The 18,477-nt window shown below is 44.1% G+C and overlaps 1 protein-coding gene across 10 annotated transcripts in view; it reads left to right on the top strand.

The window, feature by feature from the left end:
* PTPN22 (protein tyrosine phosphatase non-receptor type 22) overlaps nt 1-18,477 on the top strand; it is a 638,407-nt gene that overhangs the window by 440,363 nt on the left and 179,567 nt on the right. For 5 of the 10 annotated variants that reach the window (XM_069238710.1, XM_069238708.1, XM_069238709.1 and 2 more), the window contains 3 exons: nt 4,362-5,173; nt 6,204-6,284; nt 17,196-17,335. In XM_069238710.1, the coding sequence (XP_069094811.1) occupies nt 4,362-5,173; nt 6,204-6,284; nt 17,196-17,335 (1,033 nt within the window). Of the gene's footprint in view, nt 1-4,361; nt 5,174-6,200; nt 6,285-17,195; nt 17,336-18,477 lie in introns of all 10 variants that reach the window. The other 5 variants (XM_069238707.1, XM_069238704.1, XM_069238703.1 and 2 more) reach the window with 1 other exon arrangement.

Genomic DNA, 18,477 nt, shown 5'->3' with positions numbered 1-18,477 from the left:
AAACTATCGGGATTCCTCCATCTACCTACAATAAACTGGGTGGAAATTTTACATTCCAGATACTTCAGATCTACTTCTCTTGCCCTCTCCTTTACCATTATACGTAGAGTCTGCTTCGGAATTTGATCTCCGAACCACTGGTTACCAGATAAACTTAAGAGGACGCAATTCTTTTTTAACCGTCCTCTCACTTGTGATGCCCAGTGTAACTCACTTGCTATTATTTCTTTTCTACATATTCTTGTGATTTTAGAGATTCCCTCATCTCTTATGCTTAACCAATTTCAACGAGGCTTGCAATCCCTGGTAGGTCCATGCTGTAATTTGACATTCTGCTCCTATAGCTTGTATCATGCTTGAGGGAGGTAACAATAGCATACGCTTTACACATGTGCTCTCTTCTGCCTCCCAATTTAATTTCCCAGAGAGTGTTAAAACTTCAACCCCAATTTTCTATCTACCAAATCAAATGAAGCGCGAAAGTCAACAAAACAGCAAAACAGACTTCCTCGCATTTCAATTGATTTTTTTGCTAATGACCACAGGCTGAAACAGTGGTCGATTGTCGAGTGGCCTTCTTTAAAACCACCTTGCTCTAATGATTTTCCTCTGTCCATGATTTAATTAACCCCAGTAATAACTTTGTATATACCTTTTCGCCTACGTCTAATAAACTTATTAGGCAATAGTTTTTTGGTTGTGTAGGGTCATCCTTTTTATAAATCGGTCTTTTAATGGCACCCTTCCAATTCTCAGGGAAACAGCCATAATCAAAGATTTTATAAAACGTAGCATGAAAGAATTTAGTCCACCAATCAAAATTATTTTTTATTATTATTGCTGGAAGATTGTCCGTGCCCACAGCTTTGGTTAGTTTAAGTGATACAATAATTTATTTTACCTTTTGTAGGGCAAAAGCTGATCTCACGTCCCTACCTATCTTCCTAGTAACTCCATATTCTTCCTCTGTATCAGTTCCTTTATATACATTACAAAGATGTTTATTCCAGGCCTCTTCTCCAACTAAACACCGCATGGTTCCTGTAGTTTTCCCCTCCCTTATCAACTGCCAAAAACCCCTAATGTTCTGTGTTCTTATCACCTTAGTTATTGTCTCCCAATTCCTATTTATGTATGCCTATTTCCTCTGTATTATAATTGTTTTATAAATTCACTTTGCTTGGCAGAGCTTCTCTTTTATATCAGTAGAGGGTCTTTTCTTATATTCCCTTTCTAATTTCTGCACCTTCCGCTTCTGGCTCCTACAATCCTGGTTAAACCATATATTCTTATTATTGGTCTTACATACTTCTCCCTTCATCTTTTCCTCTTGCGTTGTTTTTACCTTTACCTGTTATAACCCTTAAACGTGTCTTTTGGATTTTCCTCCATTCTGATGTTTGTATAATTTACCATCAATTCATTAAGCGCTTTTAAACTACTTTCTGTAATTCAGGTAGTTGTCCGACGAGGGTACTCTACCTGCACTATCAGCGCTCTTTCTCTTTCTTTTTGGGCTTTATTTGCTCCTGAAACCATCTATTGGTTCGGGTTCATCCCACAACCAGGTTTCCTGGAAACACATTATATCGCATTTTTCCAGCTCTCCCTTAAATAAATCTTTGTTTTAATTGTTTTTTATAGCCTCCTAAATTCCAGGAAAAAATCCGATGGCTGTGTGAAGAGCTTACTTCCTAGTCCACATCACTCAATTACCCACCGCTGTAATTATATTGGGATTTTACAAGGGGCTCAAAGCGGTTATTCAACTGTGGGTCATTATACTCAGTAACTATAGTTACACTTAATCTGCCCTTATTTCCATCCACATGTTGTTTGGTTTTTATTATGTGCCAAGTGACACTGCACTTGACTTGGGAGCAGGCCTACATGACACCTAAGGGCTCTACTATTTATTTCCTCTACCTCTGGATCGCTTAATTGCACCAATCTTATACCCTCCTTCATTAGCTGCTTCTCTGCTTGCAATACTAATTGTCTAACGCATTCAGAGTAGAAGAGTGCCTTTGTCACCTCCGCCCCTTCCGAGTTTAAGGTAAATCCTATTTGCTTTACATCGTCTGACTCAATCTCACATAAGCTTGGATACAAGGCCATAACGTCTAGAAGGTGCATGTGATTCAAAGTCTTTAGCTTTCTCCGCTGTTTTCTCCCAATCTCCCTTCCCCCGGGCTCCAAATATATCCACCTACTCATACTTCCTTTAGGGTTATCCATCTTCCTCTCTTTCCCAGGGTCCTTTGGTGGAGACAAAACCCTGCTCTTCGCCGGGCAAACTGAGTTATCTAATTCTCTACTTCTCCCACTTCTTACTAATCTCCTAACATTGTTCTCTCCCTCTAATCTCCTACTTTCCCTTCTTTCTTCTATTACCATTCTTTGGATGCCCTTCTTTCTTTTTACTCACTGACTAGCAAAAGTTCCAATAAGAAAATTGTTGAGGTACGTTCTGGGGGCTGGTTTAATAATGCCTGCTCTTCTGCTTCTAACATTTCTGTGCGCAGGATCAACATATAGGGAGAATTTACATCCGCTCATAGGTACTGTCTACAATTTTGAAAGGAAATATCCAGTATCTTCGACTTAAGAGGGCATAGCCTTTACAATAGGTTGTAGAAAACAGTCAAAGAATTTCCCAATAGGTCAGTGTAGCGAGTTGAAAACTAGCATAATTGGATGGATGGGTGTGTTAAACAGATCTTTATGTATCTTTGGAAACAAATGAATGTGCAGAATGTTTGGGATGTTCTACCTGTATGAAGTGTTTATATTTTAGGACATCTTGCCCATATCTATAGCTTTACTTAGAATACTTTTTGGTATTCATTCACATTCTTTGATTGGATCACAATCCATTTTTAGATGTATGAATTATTATTGTTTTCAACTTTTTTTCAAATGTATGCACGCCACCTTTGGTCTTCAGTGTGCTGCCCAGACATGTTGGGTCATTGTTATTTGGATATTTTAGATGTACATCAGGGCCAATGGGGTTCAGCTTGTGGCAAGATAGAACATATAGATTTGCTCAACTTAAAAAAAATGTAGAACAATTAGTTGTGCTTTTTAGATAAGAGTAGTGCTTCAAATGAGGACCTTAGGTAGTGAGCCATACTATTGGGATTGCAAAAAAATAGATGTTTATTCCTCAGCCAGTCAGACATCTACGGGTTGTCGGGCACAGTTCCCAGGGAACAGCACCATGAAGCGAAAGACAAAGACAACCTAAAGAGGAAGTGCCTTCATGTGCAGGTATACACCACTCGTAGAGTACCATTCAACATTGCGCACAATCTCCCAGTGCTGTAACAAGCCATGCACAGAGCACACTATCCATGCATTATTGGTGAAGAGGAGGACTTTAGGGTACTGCATGGATTTTACAGTGAAGAATTCTTGGTCGCTTTTTCCCCAACAGTACAGGTAAGTTGCCTGTGCCTTTCAGCTATAATCATCTGTCACAGCATGAAATGAGAGGGTGGTAGACACTGTCAACGAATAGTGTTGACACACATTGAGTGCAAATTAAGGCCAGCAGAGACGTGGGGATAGGAGTGCCAAAATGACATATGGCATGTCCCTTGGACCCAAAGATTGTTAATTCCATTCTGGGGGAAACACGGGACATGACTAAAAATGCTGAACAGGTTTAGGGTGGCACAGGTTCACCAGCCATGCAAGGATGTCTGTCCGCAGCCCCTTTCTTACTCCATTCCTAAACATCCTGAAGCAGAAAATCAGTTAGGTAGGCATATATTTTAACTTGAGTAAGTGGGTCTCCGGATTTAGAAAGCGCGATGCACCTTTTATTGTTGTAGCTGACATGTAGCTATAAAAAAAGTTTGTGAATCAGGACCTTACCGCACATGAAGGAACACATATTCAGGTTAATAACCAACAAATGAAGCTCTCCTCAGGGACCCAGTTAGACAAACTTAGCAATTCCACTGAGATCCAAACATTATTTTCTAAACCCATAGGAGACAGAACAATATTTGCAAGTTGATGTTGGAAAGGAGAATCTTTTCTAGATCTGTTACTCACCAACTTTAGAAATCTTACATTTTTATTTTTTAAATGTAACAAAAGGTTAAATACACATGTTAGAAGCAGCAGTGTTCACTGCCACTTGATTTTCCATTTTTGATGGTGTTTTATACTGCGAAATGTTACATTCGTAAAACTTAAATGTTAGGGGGAGGTTGCTGGTAGATGAAGGATTCTAAAAACGTGTTGTAGTACCATTGTTTATTGAACATGCCAGCAAAATACATCAGAACCTTTTGTATTTTTAATATGTGTTATAATTTGCTTACTTGTGTTATATCTTGCTTCTATAGTTTACCACAAAACAGTAACATTTATGAAAACGTTAAAGCTAGTGTGGAAGAAAGCATTCTGCTATCTCCGGATTCTGGTGTTGCCATGGTGAAAACAAACCATTTACTGGATTTTGACCTGGCTAAGAAGCCTATTCTGTGTGAAAAATCAGAGTTAAACAGCGCCCAAGAGTGCAGTACTACATGGCAAAGGAACTACACAAATCCATTCACTAACAGGCACCTACAGAGACATCAAAGTATGGAACTGGACAACATAGGCTATGTAGAGTGGCATCCACAGCCACTAAACGCAAGTGGCAGAAGTCGTGACATGAAGGCACCGCTAGTCCGGGCTAAATCCACTCCCTTTGAATCAAGCAGTTATAAGTCGGAAGCTGCACTCCATCATGATTTGGAAGAATATTCTCTGAGTTCCCAGGTGGCAAATATAGCTCCATCGAATGTATTAAACATTAAGAATCAGCCATGCTTGACTTCCACCCAATGGAATTCTTCTAACCAGCCAAGCGTCAGCCTATTCTGTTACCAGAATGTTGATCCTAGCCCCCAGTACGTTCGCCTAACAGAAGACCCATATTTTTCACCAACGTCCTCATCAGATCCAGAATCACCGAGGTTTGCTCATTTTTGTGTTGAAGCAACATTTTCTGAAACTGTAACTAAGCTCCCCATCCAGAAGACTCTTGACCCCATCCCTTGTATTGCTTCACCCATCCGGCCAACAGAAGAGCCAGAAATGGCAGCAGCGGATCCCTTACCCCATTATGTCTATGGGGTGCAATTGGACAAAATGGAGAGTTCATCAAAGAGTAAGTTATTTATTTACACTGTGTTACCACAATTAGTGTATTGTACCTCAATTTGTTCAGTCTAATCCACAAATCGTCTGATTTATTAATAGTCATGTGATGTTGGTACAGCAACAACTGTAGTACATTTTACTCAAAATGTCTCGAAGTTACACGATATTTGCAATGTTTGCAAGTCAGAAATGCCTTTTCGACTTGTAAAGCACACTTAGAGACCCCTTGCATTTGGACATGAAAAGTGTTTACCCTTCCTCCACGATTCAATGTATTAATAGTATGTAACTGCAACTGTGGTCACAATCCACTGGCCAGTGGATCCCTAAGCGGGGTGGTGGCCGTTCACACGTGGAAGCTGTGAGGTCGCGCAGCGTCCACCTTCTGAATGTTGGCTTTCGGAATGGGGAACAGACGGCAGCCGAGCGAACTGCTCCGTTAATACGCGTGAAACATGACTTTTTGTAAATCTTTGCTAATTATAGTTTTGCGCTTGCACTGACTTGTTCATCAGTTCCAGAGCAAAACTCAGGTCAGGCTGCATAACAGTCTGTGCGCAATAAAATGTCTGTTCTACGGCAAGACCTTGGTAGAAGAGGCCTATAGTCTTTGGACAGTCTTTTAATATTCTCACTGTATCCCTGTCCGTAAGTAATATGCGTGCACTGCTTGTGACTGGATGTCAGAGTTTATGAACATTTATTTGTAAAGAAACTTACATCAAGCACCAGTGCTTTAACTAGCTTGCAGAATAAAGTTTACGAAATATATGTGAGGCAAACTTATGTTACTTTCGGGGGCCCCAAATGCATGCTTTTTACGCGGTGGGAGCTCAGTTTGTAAAAGTGTGAAGACCACACACAGTCTGTGGTCACAGTCTCTGACCTAAGTGCTAATTTGCTTTGAGGAGCCTGACAGAAGGCTAGCCGGTTTCAAGCCACATACATTGTCTCGCCTGACAGGCAGTGGTAAGCACTCTGAAAGGCAGGCCATTTGGTTATGCTCTGTTCATTGGCGTATTTTGTTTCCCAAGCAGCTGTGCCTGACTCTGATGACGAAAGTCCTCCCCCTTTACCTGTACGGACTCCAGAGTCATTTATCGTGGAGCATGACATCGGTGAGTAGAATTTATCACTGAGGAGGCAATATGTTCCTCTCATATTGGTACATTAAATAAAAGAAGCATATTAGCAATCCTTTTTGGAAGAAAACATATTTTGATATCTATATACAACCTTTGATAAAAGTTTATATATCTGTAAGCGAAATGCATATTTTTACCATTGTGTACAATTTTATTAATATGTTTTTATTTCTGAAATTCCTGTAGCCTTTTTTGTAAATTATATTTTTGCTTATATTAGTTTATATATGATTTAGTTGGTGGTTCAGTGTTTCGGTAATATGCTGTGGAAGTTTCGTAAATGTATTCACATTGTAAATAGGCAGTGGTGCCAATTCTGTACGCCCACAGGGTCAACTCATTAGAGGGCATCCTGTGCGCCCAGTGCTTAACTTAAACTGATGGTTGTAGTTGGGGCCCACGAGCATTATTTTTTTGGGAACTGGTACAGATTTTGTCTCATGCTTTGACCCAGAGCAAGGGAGTGAAAAATGCAAAACTGGGAAAGAAGACAGTGACAAAGGGAGAAAGCAGGAAAGAAAAACATGCAGTCTGATAAAGGGGTAAAGATTGCCTGGTGCTGGATGAAAGGGGCATGAGGTTGAATCAGTTATATGCAGTCTTGGTAGTCAGCAACCCCCACTTATGGCATAGCCCGCCTGGGGCTAAGAAAAAGAAAAGTCTTTAGGCACTGACATTTATTATTTTACAAACTAAGCACTTTGTGCATGCGACATGCCCACTAGCCTGCATCTCTGGAGAGCCACAGATTGTGTGCAATGGAATCTACGGTTCTTCTCAATCTTTTGAAGAACACAAGGAAACCCGCCACTTTGGAAAGGACTAGGTTTCTCCCTTTTCCCTCTTGGTCACCAGGCTGCTTCCACTCTAATTAGAGCCCCTACTCAATACGGACTGTCCAGGGTGCCAAGCAAAGCGCCACAGTTGATGAACAGTTTATTTTTGGCCTTATTAGGGCAGCATTTTTGGCCTTCAGTGCCGACTGATTCTCAGTATAAGCCTTAGCATGTGGCACTCTGGTATAGGCTGGGATAGGCTAGGCAGCTCACAAACTCATTCACATCAGGGGCAGCTTCTCTGCTATGGCAGAGGATCGTCGCCCCCGCCAGCAGCAGCAGCTGCAAAACCTTTACAGTAAAAACATAATAAACTATGTTTATTATGCTTTTACTGCAAAAAGGGAAGGGCCACTGGCGTGACAGGGACTGAGGGGGAGTGTACATCACTTCCCCTCATTGCGCATGTACGTTTGGCCGGCTGTCTTGGGCCAGCCAAACATACATGTGCAGTAGGCTCTGTCCAACCCGGCACCCCAGTGCCTGATTGGAGAGAGCAGGCAGAGGCTCCCACGCTGCCTCGGAATGCCCAGCCTGGGTGCTCCGTCCAATCCTACTGCTGCTTTCATGCTGCTGCAGGTGCAGCAGTAGGATTGGATGCAGGGCAGGCTAGGAGTCTAAGCCTGTCCCTGCAGATGTGGAGCAGGGAGCTGTTCGGAGGTGGTGTGGCGAAACAGGTAATTCTTTTTCCATTCATTTCTTTTTCCGTGATCCCTCCTTCCCCTCACCCCCGCGCCACGCTTTCCCTTCTCCTTCCCGAAAGCTGCGATTGATTCACATAGCACTGGACTGTAGCTCTGGCATGCAGTATTTGGGAGAACCAATCAACTGTCATATCACTCATCATTGCCCATCTCTGCTGCTAAGTGTCAATACTTTGGGCCTGTATTCCAGTGAGATTACCATTAGTTTGTAAGCACACCTAAAGTCTAGCAAACATTACAGCTATGTGTATATGTATATTGCTATTATCAGTATTGTGCACACAGTTCTAGACAACTTTGTCTCACTGTGTTTTCACACAAGGATTTCACACTTCCAGCCATAGCACTACTCGAACAGGCTTCCTCATGGTCTCACATTTGTCCAAAATTGTGTTCCTCTAGCTTTATCCTCATCATTTCCTCTCCACACCAGGCACTCGCAGCACAAATGCATGTGCACCATTTCACATCATGTACTGCCCATAAATTCTGGCTCCAGCTCTCTCTCTGTCTACTACTCCATAAGGTCACATGCTTCCAAAGCCATTCACAATACTCCCTACTCAACTCATGCATGCACCCCATTTTCATTCTCACATCCTTCTGCCTCCTCTCCATATTTCTATCAGCCTAGCAAACTATTTACCACCCATCTCAACTAACACTCCATCCAAACAAAAAACAAACACTTGCCTATAGTAACATCATGACTGAATGGTTTCATGTATGTTTCTGCTGAAGGAAAATCCCCTATATCTTCAGTCTACATTACTGACCATTTAAACTCTTGCTACACCCACCCAACCTCCACCTCATTAACATCAATCCAAATGACACCAGAACACCAGCAGTTATTCCCACTAAATTTTGTTTTACAATATACCTCACAAGAAGAGTAGTGGACTCAACCTCAACAAAACACTGATGACCACACCCATCCTAATATTAGCCTCTTGTTCATCATCATTTGAGTGTTACACACTGTGGTGCTTCTTGGTAACACAGTTAGGCACCAGACTATGTAGGAAAAAAGTGGGATGTCAATTGCAGCATGATGTGTAGATGGCTGAGGTATGCCTCTGCCAAATGCTTAGAGTACTAGCATTACCAGTTGATTTAGGCACTGGAATGTTGACACCTCCAAAGAGCACAATAACAGGATTGAGGGCCTAACATGGTGAGTACAGTTTTGCAGCCAAAGTATTTACATGTTTGTTTGCCTGGTTCTCCCTATTAAATGTAGAACATTTTACCCGTAGTGCATTGGATGTTCTAGAAAATTAGTTTAGCCCTTCCACCTTGGGTTATACCTGTCATTAAAATTCCACTCCCTTAAATGACCAGGTAGTCACTGATGTCCCTTGAAAAAAAAACAATGCCCAAACCTGCCCCAACACACTCTGTAACTGACAAGAACACCAATCAAATTTTTTGGGTTAGGGGGTCGTAAAACCCCTGGCTGTATTTATTACCCTGCACATACAAAAACTCATTTTATCACTTCATGCACAACAACCCACAATTTTACATTTTGTTTACAGAATTAAGTCCTAGCCTTAACAGAGACACTAGTACAGGAAGTTACCTACCATAGCTAAGATTGGTCCTTCAAAACATACTTTTACCAGTGAGATCATGACAGGTTCCAGGGGCCCTTTCTTTTATACCCCTCGTCCAATAAAATGGATATGGATGGATCCCTCCGTATTGGAGAACCCCACCCACTAACTTCCAATACTGGGAAGTCCCTGTGCAAGGGGACCATCTGGCCACTAGGATACCTACCTGAGGCACACCCTACACCCATCTTCCTCCCCCCAGGGCCCATGCCAGCTTGCGCTCACTGCACCTGTGAGAGTGGTTGCCAGGTAAGGACTGCATGACCGTGACCACACCCAAGGCCCCCATTCTACTGCAACATCCTTTCGACTTGCCATCAGCACCCCTTGGATGGTCCCATGAGGTCGCTGTTATTTTGGTCTAAAAGGATGCCTTAGGTGGACCCGAACTGTTCCATCAATCATGACCTCACCCGCCAGCCAACATAAATATGACATACTAAATGACCTGCAAGAGAAAAGGGAGTGTTAGTTATGACACGAGCCAATACCATGACTTTAGATAAAATCCCAGGTCAATCTCACCACACAAAATTGCATAACCTTATAATTTGCCTTCTTGTTATGCCACAACACCGAGCACTCCCCCCCACCCGGTGCCATTTGCTCTCGGGATGGTGGGTGGGAAAAACAGGGTGGGAGAGTAATGAAGGGATTCCCTCATGATGGGGCGAAGCATCCTCCATGGAAGTGAGTGTGAAAGAGTCCGGCTCGCTGCCTTGCTGCAACTTTTAAGGGTTAAGGGGCAGGGTCGCTGCATCATTGGGAATGACCTTGGAAGCACTCTGGGGCTTCCGGGTGCCATGCCCTGACCAACCAATCTCGACCTGAACTTCACCAAAGGTCGTGGCGGCTCACACCATGACCCCAGTTCAGGCCCCATCTGACGGCATATGCATGGCACCCCTGAGTTGGGGGAGCCTTTGCAGTATGGTCGGTAGTCACCGATGTCCCTTGGGGAAAAAAACACCCACTCCCACCCTGACACACCCATTTCACTGAGAGGAACGCCAATCAAGTTCTTTGGGCTAGGGGTCGTAAGAACCCTGCATGTATTTATTTACACAAATATACAAAAAACACATTTCCTAACTTTATGCACAGTGACCCACAATTTGACATTTTGCTTACAGAATTAAGTTCTAGCATTTACAGAGATGTTAGTACATGGGAGTTATGTAACCATAGCTAAGGTTGTTCCTTTGTATCCTTCAAAACATGCCTTTACAAGTAAGATCTTTACTGGTTCCAGAGGCCCTTCCTCTTGAAACCCCTTGTACAATAAAATGGACAGGGATGGGTCCCTCCTTTTGGGAGGACCTCACCCACCATTCATACCAGGAAGTTCCTGTGCAAGAGGCCCTTCTGCCTACTAGCATACCTACCTCAGGCACCCCATACCCATCTCGCTCCCCCAAGGGCCTGTGCTATCTTGCGCTGTGCGGTGGATGCCAGGTATGGACCACATGTCAGTGATCACCCTCAATCCCCGTGCCACTGCAACCTCCTTTCGCCATGCTGCAAGAACCACTTGGAGAGTCCTGTGACACTGCTATTATTTTAGTCTAAAAGGATGCCTCACATGGACCCAAACTGTCCCACCAATCATGACCTCACCCGCCACAGGCCAACATAGTTCACCTATTATCTGCCTCCCTACCACTATAGCGCAGTCAATGAACTAACCACGTCAAATTCTTCGCAAACTTTTTGTTACCTTCCTTAGACAAATGGACCCCATCCTGTTAGAAAAAATGCTCACCCTTGATGCAACCATGCTGTATAGATGACAACGTCGCCGACCTTAAAAACTTACCGGTCTTATTGATCACCCTCTTCTTAGAGTCATTGAGGGTTCTGACCAACTCACCACCTCTCTAGTTCAACCTGGGAACAATGTTCGACCATGATATCATGGTCTGAGTAAACTTCCTCATGAGCCTAGTAGCGTAAACTTTCAGGCAAGAGTATGACTAATGCAGTTCTCAAATAGGCCAAGTGCAGCCTTCCATGACCACAGAAAGTCAACTGTCTTTGTCCTGGTTGCATAGCCACCTGTGGAATAGAAAACCTTTGCATGCCTGACGTACGAGTGGCCCAACACCAGCACCTCTGTAAACCCTCCTGCTCCAGCGTGGACAGGAGGTAAAAAAGGCCCATATTTATACTTTTTTAGCGCCGCATTTGCGCCGCTTTCTGATGCAAAATCGGCACAAACTTACAAAATACAATTGTATTTTGTAAGTTTGCGCCGATTTAGCATCAAAAAACGCTGCAATTGCGGCACTAAAAAAGTATAAATATGGGTCAAAGTATCCAGCAGCTGTTTCAATTCCTCAAGCCTTCCAACTGCATCAACAGGAGAATGCAATCAGTTCAATCTCCGATAGTGCTTGTAGCATTCGGATCTCAACCTGCTAATTCTCTGCTCCGCTGGTCCTGCTCACCCCATCCCTGCGGCAGCATTGGATCCCCAATTCTAAATGATTGTGAGCCGTACTCAGTGGGGTCCAAGCCTGATGCCCTCAGGGCAGTGCTAAGCACTCCACAGAACTGAACCCTATTGAGTGGTGTCGCATCCTGATCCACCAACAAGGGACCAACAGACCACAGAGCTTGGTGGGCCAAAAACTCCTCCAAATTTTCCAGGGGAGAACATTAATTTCCTGGAGCCCCATGCAGCAGAATGTGGTTGTCCCTACCAGCCAAGTTGGTCTTTAAATGGGTAATAGTGATTACTAGGAAGCCATTTGGCCACTGAATATCCCCATGCTGCAAACCCTCATTCATGTCTCTTGTTTTGGCCAGTAGCTCCCCTACCATCAATGCCCCATAAAATGCAAGGGCAAAAACTGCCCTGAAGAGACGGACCTCATCTTGTGATTTACAGATGCTTTCCAAGCTGGACATGATAGACGCTTTCTTCACCATGTCAATGGGAGACCTAGAGTCCAACTTGCCCCACTCCAAATGCTGCCAACCCTTCAATACCCTCTGAACCAAGAAAGCCCTTGTCCCATTCATCTGCCCCAGCATCTTTGCAAAGAATGATATAGCAGCAATGTTGTTCCTGGTGTGTGATACGGTTCACACCTTCCTTCTTAGAGCCCCTAGAAATGCTATAACTGACTTGGGTGAGAACCAGTCCCCCACTCCATAGCGCTCCAGAAACTTGTAATATGTGCAATAAGCCCCCTTTTAGGCACGCCTCATCCTGGGAGCTAAACTGGGGCACCAATTCACCACAGTGGTTCTCGGAACAGTGTAGGGAACTCTGCTGCTCCTGGGTGATGGTACCTGAAGGCCTGCATCTTAAAACAAGATAAGGTATCCTCTGCATTGTTCAGTACACCAGGCACATGTTTGGGTTTAAAAAGTTTGGGTTTAAAAATGACATTCATCTTTAAACACAGTAGAACAATCTCTTTCAACAGTCTAAGGATCATCTTGCACTTGGCTGCTTGTTGATTAATGCATTCCACCACCAGTCATGTTGTCTGACCAGAATATAACAGATTGCTTGCGAAACTGCTCTGGCCAAATCGTGAGGGCCACTGGGATGGGAAAGAGTTTGAGGAAGCCAATATTCATCACCAACTCAGACTCCACCCACTCCTTTGGACGATGCTGTGTTCACCATGTGGTACCTAGAATGGCACCATAACCTTCTTTGCCACAGCGTCCATAAACAATCCTATCTCTTCATTGGGCAGGGCCACACTACCGTCCCGTTAAAATCCCTCAGAAACGCCTCCCTGATTTTCACATCGTAGCGGACCTCCCTTATCAATAGTTTAATACTGGTGCTTCACCTTCAAGCCAGACATGGCCTGTGCAACCAACCAGGGAAATGGTGGGCTCATGGGAATGATGCAAAGAGCGAAATTCAAACTGCCCCACCACCACCTGTAACTGATGCAAGGGCATCTTCTTAGCCGCCAGGAAAAACATGTTAACTTTTTCCAGAGGGAGCCTAGATACACCTGCCACAGAGTCCAAATCAATCCCCATCAATTTGATGGTTGTGTCTGGCCCACTGGGGCACTCCAAATATCCCCATCAGTTCCTCAAAAGGCTGTACGGCCCCTGCAAACTCCACCATACCAGGGGAGCCAAAAAGTAGGAAGTTATCTATGTAACGCAACACCTACTGGTGCCCCAACTTCTGTCTAAATACCCATTCAAAGAAAGTGCTGAATTTCTCAAAGTAGGCACAGGAGACCAAGCAGCCCCTGGGCATGTACGGGTCAAAATAAAACAAATCCTCAAACAGCAAGCCCAGTAGATGGAAATCATCCAGCTATATAGGTAACAACTGGAAAGTGGATTCTATGACTAACTTTGCTAGCAGCAGCCCAGGCCCAAACTCCTGAAGCGTCCTGATCGCTTGATCAAGAGAGGCAAACTTGACTGACCATAAGGCCCCTTCAATAGCTTCATTCACAGACTGACCCCTGGGTGCAGATAGATTGTATATCAACCAATACTCTCCTGGCTCTTTTTTGGGGACTACCCCCAGTGGAGAACAAACAAAATGCTCTTGTGGGGCAGACTCAGGGGGACCCGCTACCCTCTTCAGGTGCTTCTTCTTCAGGATCTTAGCCCTGACAATGCTATGACTGGACCTGAGTGACTGCTGGTTTTTACATTAGGAGATACCTACACACCCAGCTGCTGGGATCCTAAAACCATCCTTATAACCTTTGTACACTGACTGTGCTGCCGTGGGGTTATTACAGACATTGAACCATGACACCATTGCCTGCCAGTTAACCGGGGAGGGGAACTTGATCAGAAGGGGATGATCAATCCTGTTTTTGAGGCCTCTGTCCTTAGCATTTCTGAAACACTACACCTCTGAAGGAATAACAATGCTTGAATTTGCATGTCCCAGTGGATATAGGTCTCTTACTGAAATCCCAACATGACCCTTAAGGGCTACTGCTTGTTTATGTGCCACCCAAAAGGGCTGAGGGCAGCTTCCAGTCGCAGACGCTTCATAAAGCATAACCAGGTATTAATGTCAATCTGATCCCACACAAGTGTGTGCCTAATGGCCTTAACCCTTCTAAACTATTTGTTGTAGTCCCTCCAGGCCGTGCCCTTAAACTCATCATGCACTCATACTATTCTATTCTGGTAGCATGCTAATTGAGCCCCCCAGTTCAGGAAGTGCTCTGCTATGATGGCTTGGAAAATCGTGAAGACTTTCACCCAAGTTAACAATGTCTTTTCAACCCTCTTTTTGTATAGCCAATGGGCGTAATCCCTAGAATAGGCACACTCCTTGCACCTCTTGCCCTCCTCCCTCTCGGGTCTATCCCCAAACAATTCACACATATTAACATAAGTACCCTTCCAGATTTTTTCCTTAACCTCTATTGGCACATTCCTGCTCAGCTAGTAATGCTCAGAACGCACATCCCTCAGACCTGTACTCAACAGTGATGTCCCCGTACCTGGTATAGCTGCTTCCTAAGGAGGGAGAGTAGCCCTTGCTGCTGCTGGCACCTCAGGAGCACACATCTGGTGTGCAAGGTACCAGGACTTGCAGCCCCCAGTGCTACACCTGTAATGCTCTACTGGCCCCTGCTGCAGGCATGCCACCAGCCTGTGCCTGAGTCCTCTGTCCCCCTAAACTATTCAGATGGGCCACCAACCTCCTGGCCCTTTCAACATTGTCACCCTCAGCCAGGCCGGCTAACGTGCCACCCATTAAAAGTGCGGGCAACATCCTAACCTTAGAAAGCCAAGCCAAACACTGGCTAAATTTGCAACCAGATCAGACTGACTAGCACCCCTCGCCGGCGTAACCACAATCGCCATGCATCTGTTTCTGTTTTGGACAATGATTCCTCACGCCGCCGGCATCATCACTGCAGAAACGCCACCCTGTGCAGCCACATCACTGTTGTTGCCCGCTGGTGCTGCCTATGGGGGACAACAGTACTAATACTCTCTTCCCTACGCGGTCCCTGAATCCTACTCCTCTTCTTAACCGGGGGAAATGCCACCCTGGGTGCAGCTCCCAGCCTCCTTGGCCTTTCTACTGGCACTACTGCTTCGCTAGGTTGCCCCTGGCAGCTTGCAGGCACAACAGAGCCAAAATCTCATCCATTGTGTCCATCCTACACTTTGAAACCTCCATATCTCCCTCCACCTGTGCACGCTTTGAACTTTTCTTCATGCCATTTGGCATCCTTCTACATTACCTAAATTACAACCACCAACGTATTTAGGAACACCGCAACCCTGGCTGTCGAAGCTTGATGCAAAATCTGTAAGTTACCAGTGCCCCGGACACTAGAAAAACCTGAGATGAAAACAATACTTTGCCTTAAACCAACGTGTATAAAACCTGTGCTAAATGCCTGTAACTCGTCCCACTCAGTATAAAACAATACACTACAAGTGACCTGCCATTTGGTAAATCCCTTCCGAGATTTCACCCAAATCTAAAGTCCCCAAACAGACACAAAAATGGCAACAAGATTAAGGTAAGCACATTCGCAGCCACCACAAGCCAAAATTGCCACTAACCAAACTAAAAAAATCTGAACTACAAATCCAAGAAAGCAATGTTGAGTAAAATAACTAAATGCTCCTACTGGGTGCTGGGGCTGCAGAGATGCAATGCGGGAAAACAAGGCAGGGGAGTAGCGAGGGGAATCCCTCACGATGCAACAAGGTGTCCTCCAAGGCAACGAGCAGGAAAGAAACCCGCTCGCTGCCTTGCAGTACCTTTTAAGGGGTGGGGCTGTCATGTCGCTGGGTTCTTCTCCCCAGCCAGCCAGTCCCGCCCGACCTCCACCAAGGGTTGAGGCAGCTTGCGCTACAACCCCAGTTCGCGCCCTGTCTCCCTGACCCGGGTTGAGGGACCCTCTGCAATTCTTGCTAAAAGAGGCTTTCCTGCAGCTCTATGACAAGGAAAGCAGGACATTAACAAGCAGAATAGCCCTTGACACACTTATCCATGAATAGAAACAGTATTTAGAAGGAGGAACAGCACAAAACACTCTGCAGTGGTATCCAGACTCGATACATGGGCTTTGCATGTGGGAAGCTTCTAGTATTGCATTGAAATTGTAGCTCTCCCTCTTTTGCATTGGCTACAATTTGTTCCAACCCCAAAACCAACTAATCAACCCTGAAGTTATCCCTCTACCTAGTCTGGTGCATTGTCAAGCCAATTTTATGTACTTGCACACACACATTACATCCTGCCTAGCTCACACTCTAAAGACAATGTGATCTCCCATGTTCTTTCTAAGCACCAGCATTTACACATTATATCAAGACCCTTGACATCACTGTGGACTCTGGTACAGTCAGGCCTCAAGAGGCCACCATTAAAATGCAGAACAGAATATACTGTGCACTTTAGAATTAACAGAATTACATCACATGTTGTTAGCGCAAAAAATGTGGAAAAATAACATCTGCCATTAATAATATTAATTCACCAAGCAGTACTGCTGGAGGTGGGAGATAATTCAACATGATGTTACTACAGAGAGTTCACAAATTACATCATTTAAAGACATTTTAGGCACAGAGAGACATGATGGTTTGTTCAGGACCACACAAGCTAAACTTAATGAAAATGGTCTTTGGGTTGCTAGCATTTGCGGCTGAAGAAAACCCAAAGCACATCCTTGGACCAGTTAATCTTGTATGTTTCACTGTGAAAAAATTATAATAAACTGCAATTTACTCTTTCTATAGCCCAGTCACCAAAAACAGCGCCTCCTATAAGCCCAGGACCAGCCTCTGTGAGGTTAAAATTTGGAACATCGATGGAATGGAGTGGTGTTTCGCAGCGTAATACATTTGCTGACTCCTCAAAATTCAAGTCAAGGAGTAAGGTAAATAAAAGGCTTCTTGTGTTGCCAGATTAATTGCAACACCCATAATATATTTTAAAATTTGATGTTTTGTGACATCTCTCAATTACTGAGGTCGATTCAAAAACATTATTAGCCAGGGAGGCGATGCTTCTCCGTCACTGCCGAGGAGCCGTCCCTGCATGCAGTCCATGTATGTCTGTACCCCATGTAGGTGTAATGCATACAACACATTCATGGGTAAGGCACATGATATTTCCATGTATTTCATCAAACATGGGTGTACCCTTGAAGATTGTCAGTTGAAAACAAAGGACACAAAATCCAAATTTGGTTCACAGCGCCACAACAGTAGCTTTTTGGTTGAGAAATGGATTTGCTAGAGTTATGCATGCATTTCTGAGAGTTATGCATGTATCTAATTGACACACTTTATTTAAATCAGCGAGGGGACTAGTATTTATAGGACTGGGTGAACAAAGTGGTTGATGTAAATGAAAAATGAAGGAGATGTGGTCCGGAAAACATGTAAATATCTAACATGTGGGTTAAACTTGGCATCCTTGGCGTGGTCTCCCCTACCTTTTTGCCTCTGTTTCCCAGGTTGTTGATGCGTGCTGGACTCTATTTTTGCTACTCTGGGCACTTTACCACTGATATCCAGGACTAAAGTGCAAGTACAAAATGTGTGTAATTGGTTTATCCCTGGTTGGCATATTTGATTTACTGGTAAGTTCATAGTACAGTGTACTAGCGGTGCCCAGGGCCTGTAAATCAAATGCTACGAGTGGGCCCGAGGCACTGGTTGTGCCACCCACAATAGTAGCTCTGTAAACATGGCTCAGACCTGCCACTGCAGTGTCTGTGTGTGCACTTTTAAACTGTATTTTATATGTCCTAACAGTGAAATACTGCCAAAATCGTTTTTCACTGTTGCAAGGCCCATCCCTCTCATAGGTTACCATGGGGGCTGCCTTTAAATATGATTAAAGCGTAGATTCCCTTTGGGAGCGGATAGACATGTGGAGTTTGGGGTCTCTGAACTCACAATTTAAAAATACATCTTTTAGTAAAGTTGATTTTGAGATTGTGTGTTTGAAAATGCCACTTTTAGAAAGTGAGCATTTTCTTGCTTAAATCATTCTGTGACTCTGCCTGTTTGT

Source organism: Pleurodeles waltl, chromosome 6 (genome assembly GCF_031143425.1).
Source record: "Pleurodeles waltl isolate 20211129_DDA chromosome 6, aPleWal1.hap1.20221129, whole genome shotgun sequence".
Classification (NCBI taxonomy): Eukaryota; Metazoa; Chordata; class Amphibia; order Caudata; family Salamandridae; genus Pleurodeles; species Pleurodeles waltl.
Note: the sequence above shows the minus strand (reverse complement) of the source record. Positions and strands in the feature narration are given on the sequence as shown.